Below are 20,963 nucleotides of genomic sequence, written 5' to 3'. Positions count from 1 at the left end.
ACTCCATCTAATGTCATCTCAATGTTATTGTTAGATCCTACACTCCATCTAATGTTATTGTAAGATCCTAGACTCCATCTAATGTTATTGTAAGATCCTAGACTCCATCTAATGTTATTGTAAGATCCTACACTCCATCTAATGTCATCTCAATGTTATTGTAAAATCCTAGACTCCATCTAATGTTATTGTAAGATCCTACACTCCATCTAATGTCATCTCCATGTTATTGTAAGATCCTAGACTCCATCTAATGTTATTGTAAGATCCTAGACTCCATCTAATGCCATCTCCATGTTGTTGTAAGATCCTAGACTCCATCTAATGCCATCTCAATATTATTGTAAGATTCTCTTTGGGAGGTTAAACAACAACAACATTTCAGAATGAGAAGAGTAACATCCTCTAAATTTTCATTTGTTTGATAGTTAAAACGTTTATATATCAACAATTCAATTCCAAAAACAATCCAGTATACATGTAAAACATAATCAATAATGCTGGATTTTCTAACAAAAATCTAGAATTCGCATGAAGCATATCATGAGAGAGAAATACATGTAAAATAACTACATTATATAAATAGTAACTTATAAGCTACAACATCTGACACTTGCTAAGTATAGGAAACAGGAAATCTCTGTACACTTGTCAGGCAGCACCGTATTAGTAACACAGCAACACTTACTTTATTTCCTGCAGAAAAAGTTAAAAATGGGACGTATTTCACATTGTAATTTTATATGAGAGTACACTTTCAGTAGATCTTCTGAACTGACTGAATCCTGTTCATTACATTGATACTACTCGCATAGTAACTTAACACTACAAACATCACAAGTACTGTCCAATCAATCATTCCGGTACAGCTTTCACTGCACGGAAATCCACATTTCAAATTACCTACAGACTCGGAAAACGTGAAATATTATAATAAATAAAATGAAATCATTATCAATGAAATTAAGTCATGAAATTTTACATTAATCTGTACAGGACTTCTAATGCAGTATCAAAAATAATAATAGATTCATACAAAAAAAGGGTTAAAGGTTAAAATCAAAACAAACAAAATAACATGCAAAAGTGAATAAAAATAGTACAAGAAAAATTGCATATTTGATAAAATGAAAACTAGATATTTAGTATGGGTGAAAATATATACTAACAAATGGCAAGTAGAATTTCTACTGTTGCAGAAAGCAAAGGACAAGGATATGGTGTTCATTTCATTGAATCGGGCATAACCTACATGTAAATGAAGAACAACTTTTCATAATACAGTCAAACCTAATTATCTCAAACTCAATCGGACATAGAGAAAACTGAAAGATATCTAAGGGTTTGAGATATTGGGTACATACATAAAGAAAAGATAGTTGGGACCCCAAACTCACTTCGGCATATCCCTTGTATTTGAGATTGATTTTCGAGATACTGTCGAGGTTCAAATTTACGTTTATGCCCAATAAATACAAAAAGATCCAAAGCAATGCACAGTCCATATATAATCAAAACTTATTGCAAGAATTTAGAGACCTATTTATAAAAATACATTACCATTATTTATTGCAAGAACTTACTCGTTAAAAAAACAGAGGAGGAATATGGTACAATCCCTAATAATGCCAATGACCTTTTCTTACCTTTTACCGATTTGAATTTAAGAAATAAAGTTTGAGTTTTTGTGAATGTTGCAAGATAACCTCTTAGGCTTTTATATTTCAAAAATTTCGGTTTGGGAATATACAGCAGATCATTTACTTAATATACAGCTACAAATTAGGTCACTTTGTTATGGCATGGCAGTTTCCACAACGGAATACACCTGCATGTTTTTGCTGACGAAAAAGGTGAAATAGTAGGGGAAACTACATTTATTTTGAAAAATATTTCAAGTATTTAGTTTGATGTTGACCGATTCTATCAACTGCTTTGAATACGCAGTCCAAGAAAATTGAGCATCAGGTGAACTTGTCTGTGCATTGCCATGTTTGTTTATATGTGTATCAATGACGTAATGCAGATGATTAATTCATATCGAATAACAAATATTCTTCAGTCATTTTGAATTTGTTTTGCAAAATATATTGATTAATTTTTATGATTAAAAAATTGAATTATCAGTTATCAACTTCATTGTTTTATTAGCAAAACACGGGAGTGCAATTTAGATGTGAATCAATTTTTTCATAATCAGTTATTACGTAGGAGGGTATATTGCAGAATAATGGCTGCAGCATTCCTTTGATCTTTGCAATAATCATGGTAGAATAGACCCTAATCCCAAGACTTTCCTCAGTATCAGATCAATAAAACCAAGTATTCTAAATTTTACAAACTAAGACGAAGTATCCTTGCTCTTACAATTATCTACATGATCTGTCCTAGCTTCAGAGTCCCTGACAATGGGGCAATTAATTAAAGTTTCTGTCATCAAGACCTATCTATTCACTTTTACTGTGCACTTATTTTTTCATTAATCAATGAACAAGGAGCAAGGAAAAAAGACATTAAAGAAATAATCAATTTTTACATATATTTAACCTATGGAGATCCTGCAGAAGTTTGCATAGAGGCCTCTTGTTCATCTTGTCTGGGAATAAAGAAATCTTTAAAAATCATATTTTTGAGGATCTGGCCCACTGCCTCAAGAGAACAGGACTCCCTCATAAATGATACATATGCAGTCAAAATTGACAACTCCTCACATCCATTAACTCTTACACCTCCTCACAGCCCTCTACAGTAACTCTTACACCTCCTCACAGCACTCTACAGTAACTCTTACACCTCCTCACAGCCCTCTACAGTAACTCTTACACCTCCTCACAGCACTCTACAGGAATTCTTACACCTCCTCACAGCACTCTACAGCAACTCTTACACCTCACAGCCCTCTACAGTAACTCTTACACCTCCTTACAGCCCTCTGCAGTAACTCTTACACCTCCTTACAGCACTCTACAGGAATTCTTACACACCCTCACCAGGAATTCTTACACCTCCTCACAGCCCTCTACAGTAACTCTTACACCTCCTTACAGCCCTCTACAGTAACTCTTACACCTCCTTACAGCCCTCTACAGGAATTCTTACACACCCTCTACAGGAATTCTTACACCTCCTCACAGCCCTCTACAGTAACTCTTACACCTCCTTACAGCCCTCTACAGTAACTCTTACACCTCCTTACAGCCCTCTACAGGAATTCTTACACACCCTCACAGCCCTTTACAGTAATTCTATCATACCCCTCTAGAGAATTAGAGTATGATGCTGTAGGTCAATATATATCTATGGATGGTCAATAACAATATATATCATTCTATGGATGGTCAATAACAATATATCTATGAATGTTTTCTTTGTACACACATCTAGAATCCTTACAGACAATCACTTTGTTCATCACTATAGACCTGACTTTGTATACTGTAAAAGTGGTTATTTATGCCTGGGCGAAATTTTCACTAATTACGCAGTCATGTAATAAGCGAGTAAATTCCCCCCACGTTATAAATATTTGATATAATATATATCATATTCAGTTACCATGTATTCTTCCCCCACGCATAAAGTTGGACATAAAAAAAATGTGTACTTAACCCCCAGTGAAAATAACCACTTTTACAGTAGATAAAATATTCAAAAGAATTTTCTTTTTGTGTAAAGGCGATATCAGAAATTGATGGAAATAAAATTTGCGATTAAATAGTGATGTACAAAATCTGGATGCTGTGACTGATATCTCTATAAATGTTCTGGGTGATTCCTGAGACAGGATATAAACTCCTTGGGATCCATTTCCCGGATACAGATCTTATGAATGGCGGTAAACAGGGGAAACCTGAAAAACAAGCATCATAATATAATACAACAATGCAAATCTTAACCTGTACATGTACTGAACATAATCCTGTATTGCTATCTGACTTGTTTCATACTGATTGTTAGGCTGTTCTTGGCACAACTACAGAGAACTCCGTTTACCTGATTGTACTGCATATAGGAGTTATGAGATTGATCACTGTTCGTTATCTTCACTTTTCACAACACAGGAACTTTGTATTCCACCGCATTAAATGATTATGTTAAATTTGTCACACAGGAGCTGGTTTGTTCAGTGGTCAGGTTTATCCAGTAACAGACAAATATATTTCATGGATGACCAATGCTGAGTGAAGAGTATCCCTCACTGTCCGATCTCAGGATAGTTTCTTATCTTGTGTGGATTGACCTGAAGAACCTGCTCATCTGTGTGTGGTTTGAATTTTACATCACTCATATGGTAGACAGAATGGACCTTATTGGATTTACTTGACTCGCTTCTCTCTATGGATGGCCTGAGGCTGAAAATTTTGATTTATGGTGGATCTGTTCCGCCATAATTCATCACTTCAAGACTCCTTATTCGCTGTGTTGACTACAAATCTCTCTCTTTGTGTGTATGTGTTACACAGTGTCTTCCTGTTGTCATGAACATGATGGTTTTTTTTTTAGATTTCTTATTTTTGGACTTCATATTGTTTCTTTACTCTTGTTTGGTCCATGATTCAGAGAGGCCATCCCTGAGCTTGACAGAATTTACAGAACCCAAGCTTAGGTTGTGATCCCCTGATACATTTGATATATTTTATATGAAATTTACAGTGGTTTAATCATTGGAAATTATTGTTTTAATCATTAAGCATTATGTATATCTATTCTGGTAATTAGTGGACCCTGATATTTATAATGATTAACAGAACGTACTTATCTGTCATATTTCTCTTCTCCAGCATTGTGTAGATTTCTCTGGCGATTAGCGGACCTTGGAAACTTTGCCCCTTCATTAACTCTTTTTCTAGTTGTTTTATTGTCTGTAAAGAAGAGAACATTACAGATAAAAAGAGGACATCTGATGGATGATTAATAATGAGGACATCTGATGGATGATTGATATTGAGGACATCTGATGGATGATTGATAATGAGGACATCTGATGGATGATTAATATTGAGGACATCTGATGGATGATTAATATTGAGGACATCTGATGGATGATTGATAATGAGGACATCTGATGGATGATTGATAATGAGGACATCTGATGGATGACTGATAATGAGGACATCTGATGGATGACTGATAATGAGGATATCTGATGGATGATTGATAATGAGGACATCTGATGGATGATTGATACTGAGGACATTTGATGAATGATTGATAATGAAGACATCTGATGGATGATTGATAATGAAGACATCTGATGGATGATTGATACTGAGGACATTTGATGGATGATTGATAATGAGTATATCTGATGGATGATTGATAATGAAGACATCTGATGGATGATTGATACTGAGGACATTTGATGGATGACTGATAATGAGGATATCTGATGGATGATTGATAATGAGGACATCTGATGGATGATTGATACTGAGGACATTTGATGGATGACTGATAATGAGGATATCTGATGGATGATTGATAATGAAGACATCTGATGGATGATTGATAATGAAGACATCTGATGGATGATTGATAATGAGGATATCTGATGGATGATTGATAATGAAGACATCTGATGGATGATTGATAATGAAGACATCTGATGGATGATTGATAATGTGGACATCTGATGGATGATTGATAATGAGGACATCTGATGGATGATTGATAATGAAGACATCTGATGGATGATTGATAATGAGGACATCTGATGGATGATTGATAATGAGGACATCTGATGGATGATTGATAATGAAGACATCTGATGGATGAATAATATTGAGGACATCTGATAGATGACTGATACTGAGGACATCTGATGGATGATTGATAATGAGGATATCTGATGGATGATTGATAATGAAGACATCTGATGGATGATTGATAATGAAGACATCTGATGGATGATTGATACTGAGGACATCAGACGAATATGATTTGCAGCATTTTCTGAGTTTACTGATTTAACAACGGTCAGAAGATACATAATCTGAATTAATGACAGCGACAGTTGATGATATTTTTAATGCATTAATCTGTTAACAAAGCAACAAGAGTGATAGTTTAAATAGGAAATTTAACTCATCACTTTATATATTTATTACAGTCAATATACAGCATTTTTGATGCAAAAATTTCCAAATGAACACATTAAAGTTTTAGTGTATTTTCTGAAACAGTTCACAACAAATCAAAATTTGCTGTGTGGATATGTTTTTCTTTGTAACAAATTGTTCCATTTTAGCTATCACATACTCCCCAGACCTTGTAGTTTGTATATGCATTGTTATTCTAAAGTGTCACGTCCAACTGGCTGATAAAATGGTTCACTAAACCTGCTTATATAAAGGAAAAACCTCGATAATGGAAACCAGAAATGAATAAATTGTGTTGGTTTTTTTGTTTTTGTTTTTGGTGAGCCATGCTAGAAATGTATTGGGTCCTGCAAAACTTTCTCCAGGCTGGACCTCTTGTCCTGCTTGTTGTTAAAAGTTTTCAAGAACTCTGAAGATAGCTTGGACAGTGAGCATCTCTTATAAATTTTTTCTCTTAAATATCCAAGTTCCAATCACTATGGCGAAAAGACAAAAGATAAAAAAAAAAAGGTTTTATATTAAAATTATTTTCTTATCTTATTTAGTGTATTTAACATATTAAGGTTGTCAGTATTAAAAAGAGATCAAGATCAACATTCAGAAAATATATTCAACAAAGAAACACAACTCTTGCTAGAAAATAAGGATTAAGTTAATAGACAATCTGATAAAAAAAATCATTCCAATTAATAAGAGGGCCAATTGATCTTAAATTCCTAAAAAAAATTCTCAGAATATTAATCCAGAATAAAAGGTATTGACAAATTCTCCTAACTGTCAGATGATACATTACATACCTTATCTGAATTAACAACAAATTCTCCTAACCACCAAAAGATGCATACATTACATAACCTAACTGAATTAATTACAGATTCTCCTAACTGTCAGAAGATACATAACATACCTTACCTCAATTAACGACAGATTCTCCTAACTGTTAGAAGATACATACATAACATACCTTATCTGAACTAATGACAGATTCTCCCAGCAGTCTGTTTCTTCCTCCATGACATGTAGCTACTAAGTCTGCAATACCACAACTCTCAAAGAAGGTGGTCACTTTCATCTCTAAAAACAAGGTGTGTTTATAAAACACTGAATGATGTATCCAAATGGCAGTAAAGTTGATAATGGTCATGGGTAAAATTTTTCAAAAGTAGGTCAAATCCCAAGGTCAAGAGGCAGCCAAAGAAAGGACTTGTCATGAGGAATACACATGTGAAATATGAAAGCCTTAGCATTAACCATTCAAAAGTCATGACCAGGTTAAAGCTTTTCAAAAGTCACACCCCAAGGTCAACATCATGATGTCAAGAATTTTGCTACCTAAAAAGGTCCTGTCAAAAGGAATGCAGGTGTGAAATATAGAAGCCCTATCCCTATCCAATCAAAAGTTATGAGCAAGGTTAAAGTTTTTAAAGACAGACATTTCTTGTGGGGATTCAGGTTAGAATAGGTTCTCAGTACCCCTTGCGTGTTGTAAGAGGCGACTAAATGGGGCAGTCCTTCGGATGAGACCGCAAAAACTGAGCCCCGTGTCACAGCAGGTATGGCACAATAAAGATCCCTCCCTGCTCAAAGGCCATAAGAGCCAAGCATAGGCCTAAATTTTACAGTCCTTCAGCGACAATGGTGACATCTTCGACGTTAAATCATATTCAATCAATTAATCAGACAGTTGTACAGAACCAAATAGCCTATTTTTTTTTCTGAATTAGGATATAAAGATTTTTTTACACTACATAAATTCTTTCGATGGAATTTCTTTTTTCCAAGAAATGAAATAAAAAAAAAATAACTAGGTAAGCATCACAAAAGTATTCAACTTTGAGGCATTGTTTGCTATGTACAAATTTCATATTAAACTTTCAAAAATACATCAACAGAGCCCAAACACAGACTTATCTCCAACCCATTGATATAAATGCATGTATAAATTTTTAATTCAATAGCTGAAGGGAAAGAGGAAAAAGTCTGGAAAATTGTGAAATCCCTGAAATTTGCTGAATAATTTGCTAAGTTCAAGGTCCATAACTCTTTCAAAAATAGGTCAACAAATCCTGACTCGAACTCCATCTATAACCCATTACATAAGTTCATGTATAAATGCTAGAATGATTCAAATCTGCACTACTTGAAGATGGCTATGTATCAATTGGACAAAGTGTGTATCTTTATGGCTTTTGAGAAGACATGGGAAGAGTTTCCCCCAGAAAACTGACAGTGAAAGCCTGTAATGAGCTCTTGTCTTGGCCCTGAGGGTTTGGATTTTAATATTATATTACAAATCACATTTTCCTCTATGAACCAACCAATTTCAGCATGCGACACAATCTGTTCATATTGACTATGAACGGACTATGATTTAAAGCATGTGACTGAGAGAGCGTAATGATTCAAAAATATTTAAACGTGTTACAAAGATCTTGCGGTCTCCTAGCTCCAAAATACAGTGCAATGTTGATAATAGGCAAGTTGAGATGAAGTGTGACGTCATGTCTATGTTTTGACGTACATCACAATATGACTGTGACAGAGGCGGATCTTAGGAGTTTGTTTTATGCAACAAAATATTTCATGACTTATAGAAGCAATGTAAACAAACGGTGATTTAGTAAATGAATATAAATATAAGAATTGAACAGCACTTTTGAGCTGTTCATGGTCAATATGAACAGATTTGGATTTGAGGCAAATTCTCTGTGAATTGCTAGCGCGATTCACAGAATTTGCCTCAAATCCAAATCCGTTCATATTGACTATGAACAGTTCAAAAGTGCTGTCCAATACTTATATGATCACTACTACATAAGGAAGCTTTAAAGTAAGTTTTCTGATCAAGTGCTTCAACAAACTTTTTTCATCACCGACCCTAGTTTCACAATTTTCGCCCCTTGGAATGAAACATGTCCCTAAATCTGAATACCCATCAATTAAGTGTACTTCGTGCTAAGTTCATTAGAAATTGGGCTCGAACCTCTGTAGAAAAGGTTTGAACAACACCAACAATGGCCATGGTTTAGGTGAGCTAAAAATAGTCTAACCAACAAAATGTGGAACAAATACATAGCATCAATTTCCTAACAAAATATCAAGAAAAATCTTTGGAATTTTGTAGTTCTTTACCCAACTTGGTACATGTATTATTTTTAGGTAAATAATTTGTGAATGTCTAATATTTTATCTAATGCTAAGTAGTTAAAATTTTTGTTTTGTTCTGTGGTGAATAGTCTGAGTCTATCCACTGCTGCAGCACATAAAATCCACAGCATTTTTCTTCAATGTCAGTTAAAATCTAAAAAAGTTTCAGTTAGACATAACTAGAACTATCCTTTTGGGACTAATACCCCCCCCCCCCCCCCCCCCCCGAACACACTATATAACGGATAAAAACAGACTTCCTCAGATCAAACCAGAAGTTGTCTAATCAAATGGTCATCTAGTATATTATTTTTTTTTATTGATAATGTTTAAAAAAAAATATCAATGAATCAATCAAATATCAAAATATTTCCAGTGATGTGATACTCAATATAAACACTATACCAATAATTAGGATTTTCAGAGAATCTAATTTTTTAATACCATTTCGCTTAATTTGGTACATGGTTTAAAAATTGCTAGATTATGACCCCCCCCCCCCCCTCCCCACACCAACAGAAAATGGATATATATAGAAAATGGAAAAATGCATACATTCACTATAAATCAAAATGTAAGGTACATAAATGTTATTTTACTTTTATAAAAAATGTATGTAAAAGGTCTGATTCAAACCTTTTCATTTCTTTGTAAATATTCTCCAGACAAAGAGACACTTTTAAACAAAATAGAAATTAGCATAACTTTCTATTACATAATTTTTCTAATTTGAAATAAGAAATGCATTACTTCAGTCCAAGAACAACATATTTACAACATTTACATCAAATCTCTTCATGAATTTTTAAGATATACTCATTTTAGTTTAAAAAATGACTATTAGAGTCCATTAGTAGAAAGAGCCCATAAATTTTCAGAAAAATTGTCTAATCAATATGAAAATACCAGGTGCACATCTTCATATGGTGAGTAATGAGAGTACAAATTTTCAGAAAAATCCATGATTAGTTTTTTGAAACATGCACGGACAAAATCATGTCTACAGACAGATGGACATGGTGATTCCAATAATTATACTCCCCAAACCCTGTTTGCGGGGGGTATTAAAATTTACCTGGGATAAACATTTCTGTGGCCTTAATCATCTCCATCAGCCCCAGTCTGATGACAGCAGCTTTCGTGTTGTCTCCATATCCTAGACCATCCACAATCCCAGCTCCTATACCGACTATGTTCTACAGATATCAGGCTAAATGTTATCCTATACCGACTATGTTCTACAGATATCAGGCTAAATGTTAATCCTATACCGACTATGTTCTACAGATATCAGGCTAAATGTTAATCCTATACCGACTATGTTCTACAGATATCAGGCTAAATGTTAATCCTATACCGACTATGTTCTACAGATATCAGGCTAAATGTTAATCCTATACCGACTATGTTCTACAGATATCAGGCTAAATGTTAATCCTATACCGACTATGTTCTACAGATATCAGGCTAAATGTTAATCCTATACCGACTATGTTCTACAGATATCAGGCTAAATGTTAATCCTATACCGACTATGTTCTACAGATATCAGGCTAAATGTTATCCTATACCGACTATGTTCTACAGATATCAGGCTAAATGTTAATCCTATACCGACTATGTTCTACAGATATCAGGCTAAATGTTATCCTATACCGACTATGTTCTACAGATATCAGGCTAAATGTTAGGGAATGCAAATACTACAAAGGTTGTGTGAGAACATGCACATAGAGCACAAACTCTCAAAAGTAAATATTTAGGGAATAACTATCTCCTCCTTTGTTATTTGTGAATGTTAATGCTAATTTACAAGTAGGCCAAATTTTTTTTATCAAAAATCAATAGTTTATCAGAACTCCACTGCATCTGTTGAAAAGGCACCGCATGGAATTTTTGGAATTTAAGAATTTTTTTTTTATTCATTTAAGCAAATGAAGTAATTCTTGTGATATAGATATTTATGTAAAACTCTCAGAAGGTTTTAATAAAGTATCTTTTTGATCAAATAATCATTGAGTGCATATTCATATGCAAGTGTTTAAGAATAATAGTATACATTTCAATGCAAGTAATGTGAAGCTTTTATAAAAATAAGATTTCATTGCTTATTCTATATAAAAATATACAAGAGGAAGAAAAGGTTACTCATTTTAGTCAACATAAAAAGGAAAGATAACTCATACCATAGCTAAGTAAATTTATAAAAAAAAAAAAATACCTGCCCGCCTCATAAAAATTTCAAATTTTTGGTTCAAGAAACTAATCATTATTACTTTTTTTTGGCTTTAGCAGATGTAACAATTGCAAACTGAGTTTAACTGGTGATGTGTTAGTGGAGTCGGTAAAAACGGATGGGTGGCCATTAATTAAATCAGCATTAACAGTTGCTGATAACAAATGAGAAGATAGTTATTCCCATTCTAATGCATTGTACAATTCTTGATTTTAACATCTTATTTCATTACTTTTTTTGTTAGATGCAATACATCACTAAATGTATTTCATGTTACACTTGACATTATGTTTTTACGTGATTCAATGATGACACATCAATCGAAAACTTTCTGTCTCATTAATCCTAGTTCAACTGGCTCAAACATCAGAGCATCAGTCAATCAAAATGCATATTACATTTACAATTTACCTTTAACGCACCACATGCTTCGACCGTCTGTCTGTCCTGAACAATAGCCACCCTGAAATAAGGAGTCTCAAACAAATCCTTCAGTAGCTGCCCAGTGTCCTCATCATCACATCCTGTCAATATAAAAAATCCTGTCAATGCAAAAAATCCTGTCGATATAAAAAATCCTGTCAATATAAAAAATCCTGTCAATACGAAAAATCCTGTCAATACAAAATCTACTGTCCATACGAAAAATCCTGTCAATACAAAACATCCTGTCAATACTATTAATAACATTAGCAAGGTTAAAGTCTTCAAAAAGTAGGTCAAACTCCAAGGTCAAGGTCACACAGTAAAAAAAATTTGGTACCCATGGAAAGATCTTGTCACAAGGAATACTCAATATGTGAAATATCAAAGCTCTAACACTCACTGTTCAACAGTTATTAGCAAGGTTAGAGTTTTTAAAATGTAGGTCAAACTCCAAGGTCAAGGGTCAAAATTTTGGTACCCACAAAAAGTCTTGTCACAAGGAATACTCATGAAATACCAAAGCTCTAGCACTTACTGTTTAAAAGTTATCAGCAAGGTTAAAGTTTAAAAAAAATAGGTCGAACTTCAAGGTCACAGGGTAAAAAATGTTGGTACCTATGGAAAGGTCTTGACATAAGGATTACTCATGTGAAATATCAGAGGTCTAGCACTTGCTTTTCAAAAGTTATTAGCAAGGTTAAAGTTTTCAAAATGTAGGTCAAACTCCAAGGTCAAGTGTCAAAAATGTTGGTACCCACGGAAAGGTCTTGTCACAAGGAATACTCAGGTGAAATATCAAAGCTCTATCACTTACTGTTAAAAAGTTATTAGCAAGGTTAAAGTTTCAGACAGAATGACAGAATTACAAAAACAATATGCCCCCCCACCTCCCGATCTTCGATCTCGGGGGCAAAAAAAATTCCTTGCCAATAACAAATTCCTCATCCTCACCAAACTAATACAAAACATATAGCACCTAATCCTCATCAAATCAACACAAAACATATATATAGCACCTTATCCTCATCAAACAACACAAAACATATACATGTAGCACCTAATCCTCATCAAACAACACAAAACATAGCACCTAATCCTCATCAAATCAACATAAAACATATAGCACCTAATCCTCATCAAACAACACAAAACAAATAGCACCTAATCCTCATCAAACAACACAAAACAAATAGCACTTAATCCTCATCAAACAACACAAAACATATAGCACCTAATCCTCATCAAATCAACACAAAACATATAACACCTAATCCTCATCAAACAACAAAAAACATATAGCACCTAATCCTCATCAAACCAATACAAAACATGAAGCACCTAATCCTCATCAAATCATAACAAAACATAAAGGACCTAATCCTCATCAAACAACACAAAACATATAGCACCTAATCCTCATCAAACCAATACAAAACATGAAGCACCTAATCCTCATCAAATCATAACAAAACATAAAGGACCTAATCCTCATCAAACAACACAAAACATATAGCACCTAATCCTCATCAAATCAACACAAAACATATAGTACCTAATCCTCATCAAATCAACACAAAACATATAACACCTAATCCTCATCAAATCAACACAAAACATATAGCACCTAATCCTCATCAAATCAACACAAAACATATAACACCTAATCCTCATCAAATCAACACAAAACATATAGCACCTTATACTCATCAAATCAATACAAAACATATAGCACCTAATCCTCATCAAATTAACACAAAACATATAGCACCTGATCCTCATCAAATCAATACAAAACATATAGCACCTAATCCTCATCAGACAACACAAAACATATAGCACTTAATCCTCATCAAACAACACAAAACATATAACACCTAATCCTCATCAAACCAATACAAAACATATAACACCTAATCCTCATCAAATCAACAAAAAACATATAGCACCTAATCCTCATCAAACCAACACAAAACATATAGCACCTCATCAAATCAACACAAAACATATAGCACCTTATACTCATCAAACACAAAACATATAGCACCTAATCCTCATTAAATTAACACAAAACATATAGCACCTAATCCTCATCAAATCAATACAAAACATATAGCACTTAATCCTCATCAAATCAATACAAAACATATAGTACCTAATCCTCATCAAATTAACACAAAACATATAGCACCTAATCCTCATCAAATCAACACAAAACATATAGCACCTTATACTCATCAAATCAACACAAAACATATAGCACCTTATACTCATCAAACAACATAAAACATATAGCACCTAATCCTCATCAAATCAACACCAAACATAAAGCACCTTATACTCATCAAACAACATAAAACATATAGCACCTAATCCTCATCATATCAACACAAAACATATAGCACCTTATACTCATCAAACAACATAAAACATATAGCACCTAATCCTCATCAAACAACATAAAACATATAGCACCTTATACTCATCAAATCAATACAAAATATAAAGCACCCTATCCTCATCAAATCAACACAAAACATATAGCATCTAATCCTCATCAAATCAATACAAAACATATAGCACCTAATCCTCATCAAACAATATAAAACATATTGCATTTTCAATCAGTATTGTTATGACCCAATTCCAGACCAATGTCAATATAGAAATCCTTAACATGTGTGTATACGGTACAGTGTATCATGTAGTTAAAATGTTTAATTGTTAAAATTGTATATTCCCCCTAAAGGCCCTTGACTGGTGAATAAATATTACATATGCACATGTAGCACTTAATATTTATTAAATCATTACAAAACGTATAGCACCAAATCATACAAAACACATATCAAATCCAGATCCACATCATCACAAGTGGGGAGGGGTGTAGTTTAGCAGCAGAATTTTGAGTTACTCCTGGAACACCGTTTTTATCCCAATTTTATGTATGATTTTACATTTTGATAGCCCAATGACTTTCTGGTTCCTTGTAAGGACATTCTAAGCAGAAGAAAATAAAATTCATGACTATTTTTACATTTTAAATGTACCAGAGCTTAAACAAAATTTTCAGGAACAGTTGCTAAATGTACCTCAGTTTGCAAGGCAGAGCAGAACTATTAGCTCTGTGAACTTGCATTGAAACTGTTACTCCATATACCAGCTGACGGCCTGGGGGGGGGGGGGGGGGGGGGGGGGGGGGGGGGCGGGGGGGGGGCGGGCAAATTGTCATGAAAACCTAGTTGACTAGAAATTACAGACCTATTGTATAATTCAACCCTGATCTGAGTTTACCCTGTGGAGTTCCTGGTAGGTCTTGTGATTGTGAGCTTTCAGCCAAGCTCACCTCCTTTTGGGCCCCTTTTCTGTGTTTTGCTTGATGCCCAGCAGTGAAGAATATATCATATTCTATTTTCAATACATAATGCATATGGCCAATCTAGCTCTAGGGATGAAACGATATGCCCCTTTCATGATAAAATACGTATTGCAATACTTGCATGTATGCCATGATTCAATATTTTCATTATCATATAATGATACATTTCACAGAAGAAACCAAAAATAACTTTGAAAAAAAAAAATCTAATTACAAATATTTCCAAACCACCAAATGGTAAGATGCATGTTGGCTCTGTAGTTAAACTGACAAAGTGCCTTATTGTTTTTGTCAGACTGGAGACTAACAACAGTCTGACCATTATCGGATGTCATTTTGTCCCTCAGTGCATGTAAAAATAAGAACATATCAAACCATTTAGATCGAGGCAAAGAATTGAACAGTATCGATATTTTAGTGAATCGTTTCAACCATATCTAGCTCCAACCTAGTGACTAAATCCTTGGGTCGTGAATTTCAAGTTTTGGTAGCTCTAACTTCTAGGGCTCAATGTCTATTATGATTATGCAAACATTTTGCCTTCCTGATTTCCAGAAGACGATTTTCATATAAAACGTATTTTTAATATATGATAATACATTAGCTTCACCCAAGGGCCTATTTTTGATAGGAGGCCGAGCCTCTTTCCTTTATTGCAGGGACCAAAAATCCGACTGGGCAAACTAAAGTTGTATTTTAGTCGCCCAGATTGGTAATTGATATTTTCCGTTTATTGCAGTTTTCAGTTGTATATTTTTTTCTACTTTAAATTCATTTTACAAAATTGGTCATTTAAACGCTTTCATACAGTGATTTGATTGTATTCAAGTTACTTAATGGCAATCTGATTTACAGGCGTCCAGGTGGCTACCATTATTTTTTGTTCAAGTTTAAACCCTGTATTAGGTTATTGTGACTGGGCCTTTAATGTGTGTGTGTGTGCTTCTTACCAATGGTGGATTCACAGAACTGTTCCTGAGCCACTTCTGTGGCAAGGTTAGCACCACTTAATGCTGCACATGGAATTTCTAATGCCTCACTGATCACTTTAGACATCGGGACCACCACACCATCATCATGGATGGAAAATCCCTATTACCATAAATAATTATTTCTTCAGCATCATGATTTGTTTTTCCCTAGCATATATAGGAGTGGTACTCATACCCATTCAATTGGGAAAAAGAGTGTAAAAGTAAAACAAAATTGGGAATTTTCTTTCAAATCAACAAATCTATTTTAAAATTAACACTAAACAAGCCATAATTTATCACAATTCACCTTTGAATTAGAATGCTTTACCAGATATAGTATTGCATTGTGTGACGACACAATTAAACAGCTTGAATGTCGGACATGTTTGATGTAATACAACAAGAGTTTTCATTGGCCAATTACAGCCCGCCCACTTTCTCGAGCGGATTCAGGTGATCAGATAAGATGGACGGACTAGAAAATTACTGTAGCTCTCTGAAAAAATATTGTGATACAGATCCACCTCTTACAAAAACCTTCGATTTACGGGGCACAAAAAGTTGCACACGGTTGAGGCCTGATATCGCGTTATCGGTGTATTCTTGTGTTGCTGTCTCATAAATTCAATATTAAAAAAAATCTTAACATATTTTCTTACTATACTTGTGACCCTCGAATATTCATTATTGAAGCCATACAAAACCTGAAAACTCGCAGCTTCAAATGATTTCGTTTGTTGACGTAGCCATCTTAGGTTGTAAGTTATGTATTCGCTCTTCGTTTATTACCAACACAATAAATAATAGAAATTAAAAAATATATTTTTTGTAAAGGTAAAATAAGCTCTTGATTAATGAAAATGCTACATAAACCCATTATGGTCCTTAAATTACTACTCCTGTGGCAGAGATGGAGACCAGCCCAGACTGATGAAAGCCCCGAGTTTAGCTATTTGAATAATCATCATTTAATGGAACTGGGATGATACATTATTTAAAATATTTAGCAAAAATATTTTTGGGGAATAGTTCACATCTAGACGTTATTGTGCAAGTATGGAAATGAACCGGGATTTGAATTGACTGGCTACCTAACATGGCTACTTCAACGAACGAAATCATCAAAAGCTGTGAGTTTTTGGTTCGTATGGGGCTTTAATAAATATCTGAAGGTATGTTTGGACACAAGTATAGTAGGAAAATATGTTAGGAATTTTTTGATATTAAATTTATGAGATAACAACACAAGAATACTACTTTTTCTCTTTTTTTCTTTGAAGTTTGTTTCCATCTCGCCGTCATGTTTTCAAATGCCGACTACTCCAGTATAAGGGAATTTGGGCGGACTTATACATATGGACCAATGAGAGTTTCTGTTGCATTTCGCAATTGTATTACAAACAGATTCAATTGTGTCGTCACACAATGCAATACTATATCGGTCAAAGCATTCTAATTCAAAGGTGAATTGCGATAAAGAATAAACTAGTACACATCATTTAAAATTTTACAAACATTCAAGTGTCATTTTATTGACCTCTACTTTCTATTTTAAAAGAGGATGTGAAAAAATTACTTTACTTGATTAACATTTTACACAAAGCTAATTATGAGCCTCAAATTACAATCTCATAGCAGTTTGATATGGGACATTTTTCTTAGCCTTCAGCTTGGAATCAGAGCTCAAGAAATTGCCAGTCTGTTACATTTGAATAAGCTTTAGAGTTCCTCAGTTATAGGTACCAACCTTGATAAGGGAGACGGCCACTGCATTACTTTTAATGTTTCCCTTGAGAGTGCTGCAGATTTTTTTGACGTACTGGTGTGGTAGAACAAACACAAGTATATCAGCTCCTGTTGTGGCCTCTAACAAATCAGGAATGGCAACCTGACAAATGAATGAGCAAATCAGGAAGGAGATTCATGCATAATATACATTTCAGTCTGAACAATGAAGTGCACTATCATTTTTAAGTCAGTCTGAGAATTTTTTATATACTAACTCTTCAGATTGTCAAACATGTTTTAAAAACTCTGGAGTCCATGATAAATCATACAGATGTGATGCCAGTTTATAGTTGAATGAAATATATAACTTCGACATCATGCATCATGAACTGGTTGACCGAACCAAAGAGACTTAAACACGAGACCTGAGTGTCACGAGCTACCTCACCTCAAGATACAATATGGATCATGATATGAACATACGATACGATGTATATCATAATACAGTTTTCATATGACTTTAATAAATTTGGATTTATTAGTTTTCTTTTTATTCTTTACTTTGTAGCGGTAACTAGTACATTTAGTATTATTTCAAGATAAAATCACAAGACCCACTCTATCAATATGCAGTTCATTAACTATGTATAAAAAAATAACAAGACTTACTCTATCAACATGCAGGTCATTAACTATGTATAAAAAAAAAATAACAAGATCAAAATCAACAGACTGCTAACAAAAACATGTTTAATCTTATGTCACAACCAGAGTCATGACAAAATGTAACCTACAACTGTATTACAATATCATACGGACAAAACATAACACGCATCATATAGACGATACTATGTGTGGACCATACTGACTTGCAATTAATAAGATCAATATATTGTCATTGTTACACTTTACAAGTGTGCATCTCTGTTTTGTTCAATCTGTTCAATTCATCCCATACATAACACTGCAATCATGATTAAATTATTTTACATTGTGAGCAGTTTGTTGGACAAATTCGGTAAAAATAGCTTTGGTCTGGTAAATTTTAGAATCGTGTCGGACCAAATGTCTGGTAAATAATGAGTTCGTGGAGGGGTGTTTAATGAGGGAATAATGTTATAAAAAGAAGAATATCAAGCACAAAATAATATAAATCTGAAGTTTATATAAATTCATTTTTTCTACTGCAAATATGGTGTAAGAAAAATATATCAATTACCTAACTCCAACATGGGATTGATGTGTCTAATCTATTAGCCTTTATATTTAAAGAATTAGTTACAGTTATCAAATCTTTCCAATGAAATATTTAGAGGGGGATATGCAACTATTTCTGGCAAAAAAGTATCTGTGGCATACTATAAAGAGAAAACTGTAATGACTTGCTCACTCTGTTTTGATTGCTTGACTCCAATCGTTCTTCCACAAGTTCTAACCTAAAAAGACAGATTCTTCCACAAGTTCTAACCTAAAAAGACAGATTCTTCCACAAGTTCTAACCTTATAAGACAGATTCTTCCACAAGTTCTAACCTTAAAAGACAGATTCTTCCGTAAGTTCTAACCTGAAAAGACAGATTCTTCCATAAGTTCTAACCTAAAAAGACAGATTCTTCCACAAGTTCTAACCTAAAAAGACAGATTCTTCCACAAGTTCTAACCTTATAAGAGAGATTCTTCCACAAGTTCTAACCTTAAAAGACAGATTCTTCCGTAAGTTCTAACCTGAAAAGACAGATTCTTCCATAAGTTCTAACCTTAAAAGACAGATTCTTCCATAAGTTCTAACCTGAAAAGACAGATTCTTCCATAAGTTCTAACCTAAAGACAGAACACAGCAGGATGTTCAAACTTTTGAGTGACCGCTGTGGTTGATCATAAGAACAGTGTTGTCACAGAAAAGCTGTTGAGCTTCAAAAAGCATCCATCAAAACATTTTGCTCAATACTTCAATAGCCTGAGCAGGCAAAAAGCTTGTTAAAACTGGCTGAAGATGACAGACTACTATTCCTGTTTTGAAATGCACATGCTGTTATGAAAAATAACCATCCCATGCATGATAATTGTGATGGATTTAGAGAAGAAAATGAAAATGTTTGAATTGAGTAGAGTTTAATACATCTAATAATGAATTGGTATTTTATAAAAAGAGTATTGAAAGTGTTTGTAATCAAATTTGGCTTGTTTGTTCGGTCTGGTAAATCATCATCCGGTCTGGTGTAATGTCTTGTAAATTTTTATAGACCTTTGTAAATACTGTAACATACCACATTTTCTGGGAGTTTGATGCCTGGTAGGTATTTCACATTCTCGTGGTCAGTGTTTACGATTTCTGTCAGCTTCCTACCATCAATCATTTCCTCGTACATGTACATTCTGATTTCCGAGTTGAACATCTCTGCTCTCTCCTGGACATTCCTACCCAGGATTTTGGCAATTGCTGATCCCCTAATAAACGAAAAATAAATCATTAATGAAAGGAATCCTTCTTTACATTGTCTGTCTGTAATAAACCTGCAAATGTGTTTTTTCAATGTGTATCATTTCTTGATAAAAGCACCGACCTTAAAACTTGATATAACAGATACACTAAAGAAATAAAACAAAGGAAACAAGCAGGGATTTCAACATAATTGGCTGCATTGTTTACACAAATTACCTGTGCCTCCATTGTTTACATTGGTTATACAAATTACCTGTGTCTCCATTGTTTACATTGGTTATACAAATCACCTGTGCCTCCATTATTTGCATTGGTTATACAAATTACATGTGCCTCCATTATTTGCATTGGTTATACAAATTACATGTGCCTCCATTGTTTGCATTGGTTATACAAATCACCTGCATCTCCATTGTTTACACAAATTACCTGTGCCTCCATTGTTTACATTGGTTATACAAATCACATGTGCCTCCATTGTTTACATTGGTTATACAAATCATCTGTGCCTCCATTGTTTACATTGGTTATACAAA

At 34.0% G+C, this 20,963-nt stretch overlaps 1 protein-coding gene across 1 annotated transcript in view; it reads right to left on the bottom strand.

Moving 5' to 3' along the window:
- Positions 1 to 406: 406 nt before the first annotated feature.
- LOC125646210 (glycerol-3-phosphate dehydrogenase [NAD(+)], cytoplasmic-like) overlaps positions 407 to 20,963 on the bottom strand; it is a 25,389-nt gene continuing 4,832 nt past the window's right edge. Inside the window, exons 2-9 of the mRNA XM_048872395.2 lie at positions 20,252 to 20,432; positions 18,005 to 18,145; positions 16,234 to 16,375; positions 11,893 to 12,005; positions 10,321 to 10,441; positions 7,063 to 7,172; positions 4,756 to 4,862; positions 407 to 3,850 (exon numbers count right to left, since the gene is read on the bottom strand). Coding sequence (XP_048728352.1) covers positions 3,754 to 3,850; positions 4,756 to 4,862; positions 7,063 to 7,172; positions 10,321 to 10,441; positions 11,893 to 12,005; positions 16,234 to 16,375; positions 18,005 to 18,145; positions 20,252 to 20,432 — 1,012 coding nt within the window. The 3' untranslated portion in view covers positions 407 to 3,753. The remainder of the gene's footprint in view (positions 3,851 to 4,755; positions 4,863 to 7,062; positions 7,173 to 10,320; positions 10,442 to 11,892; positions 12,006 to 16,233; positions 16,376 to 18,004; positions 18,146 to 20,251; positions 20,433 to 20,963) is intronic.

This window comes from Ostrea edulis, chromosome 6, assembly GCF_947568905.1.
Source record: "Ostrea edulis chromosome 6, xbOstEdul1.1, whole genome shotgun sequence".
In the NCBI taxonomy this organism is placed as follows: Eukaryota; Metazoa; Mollusca; class Bivalvia; order Ostreida; family Ostreidae; genus Ostrea; species Ostrea edulis.
Note: the sequence above shows the minus strand (reverse complement) of the source record. Positions and strands in the feature narration are given on the sequence as shown.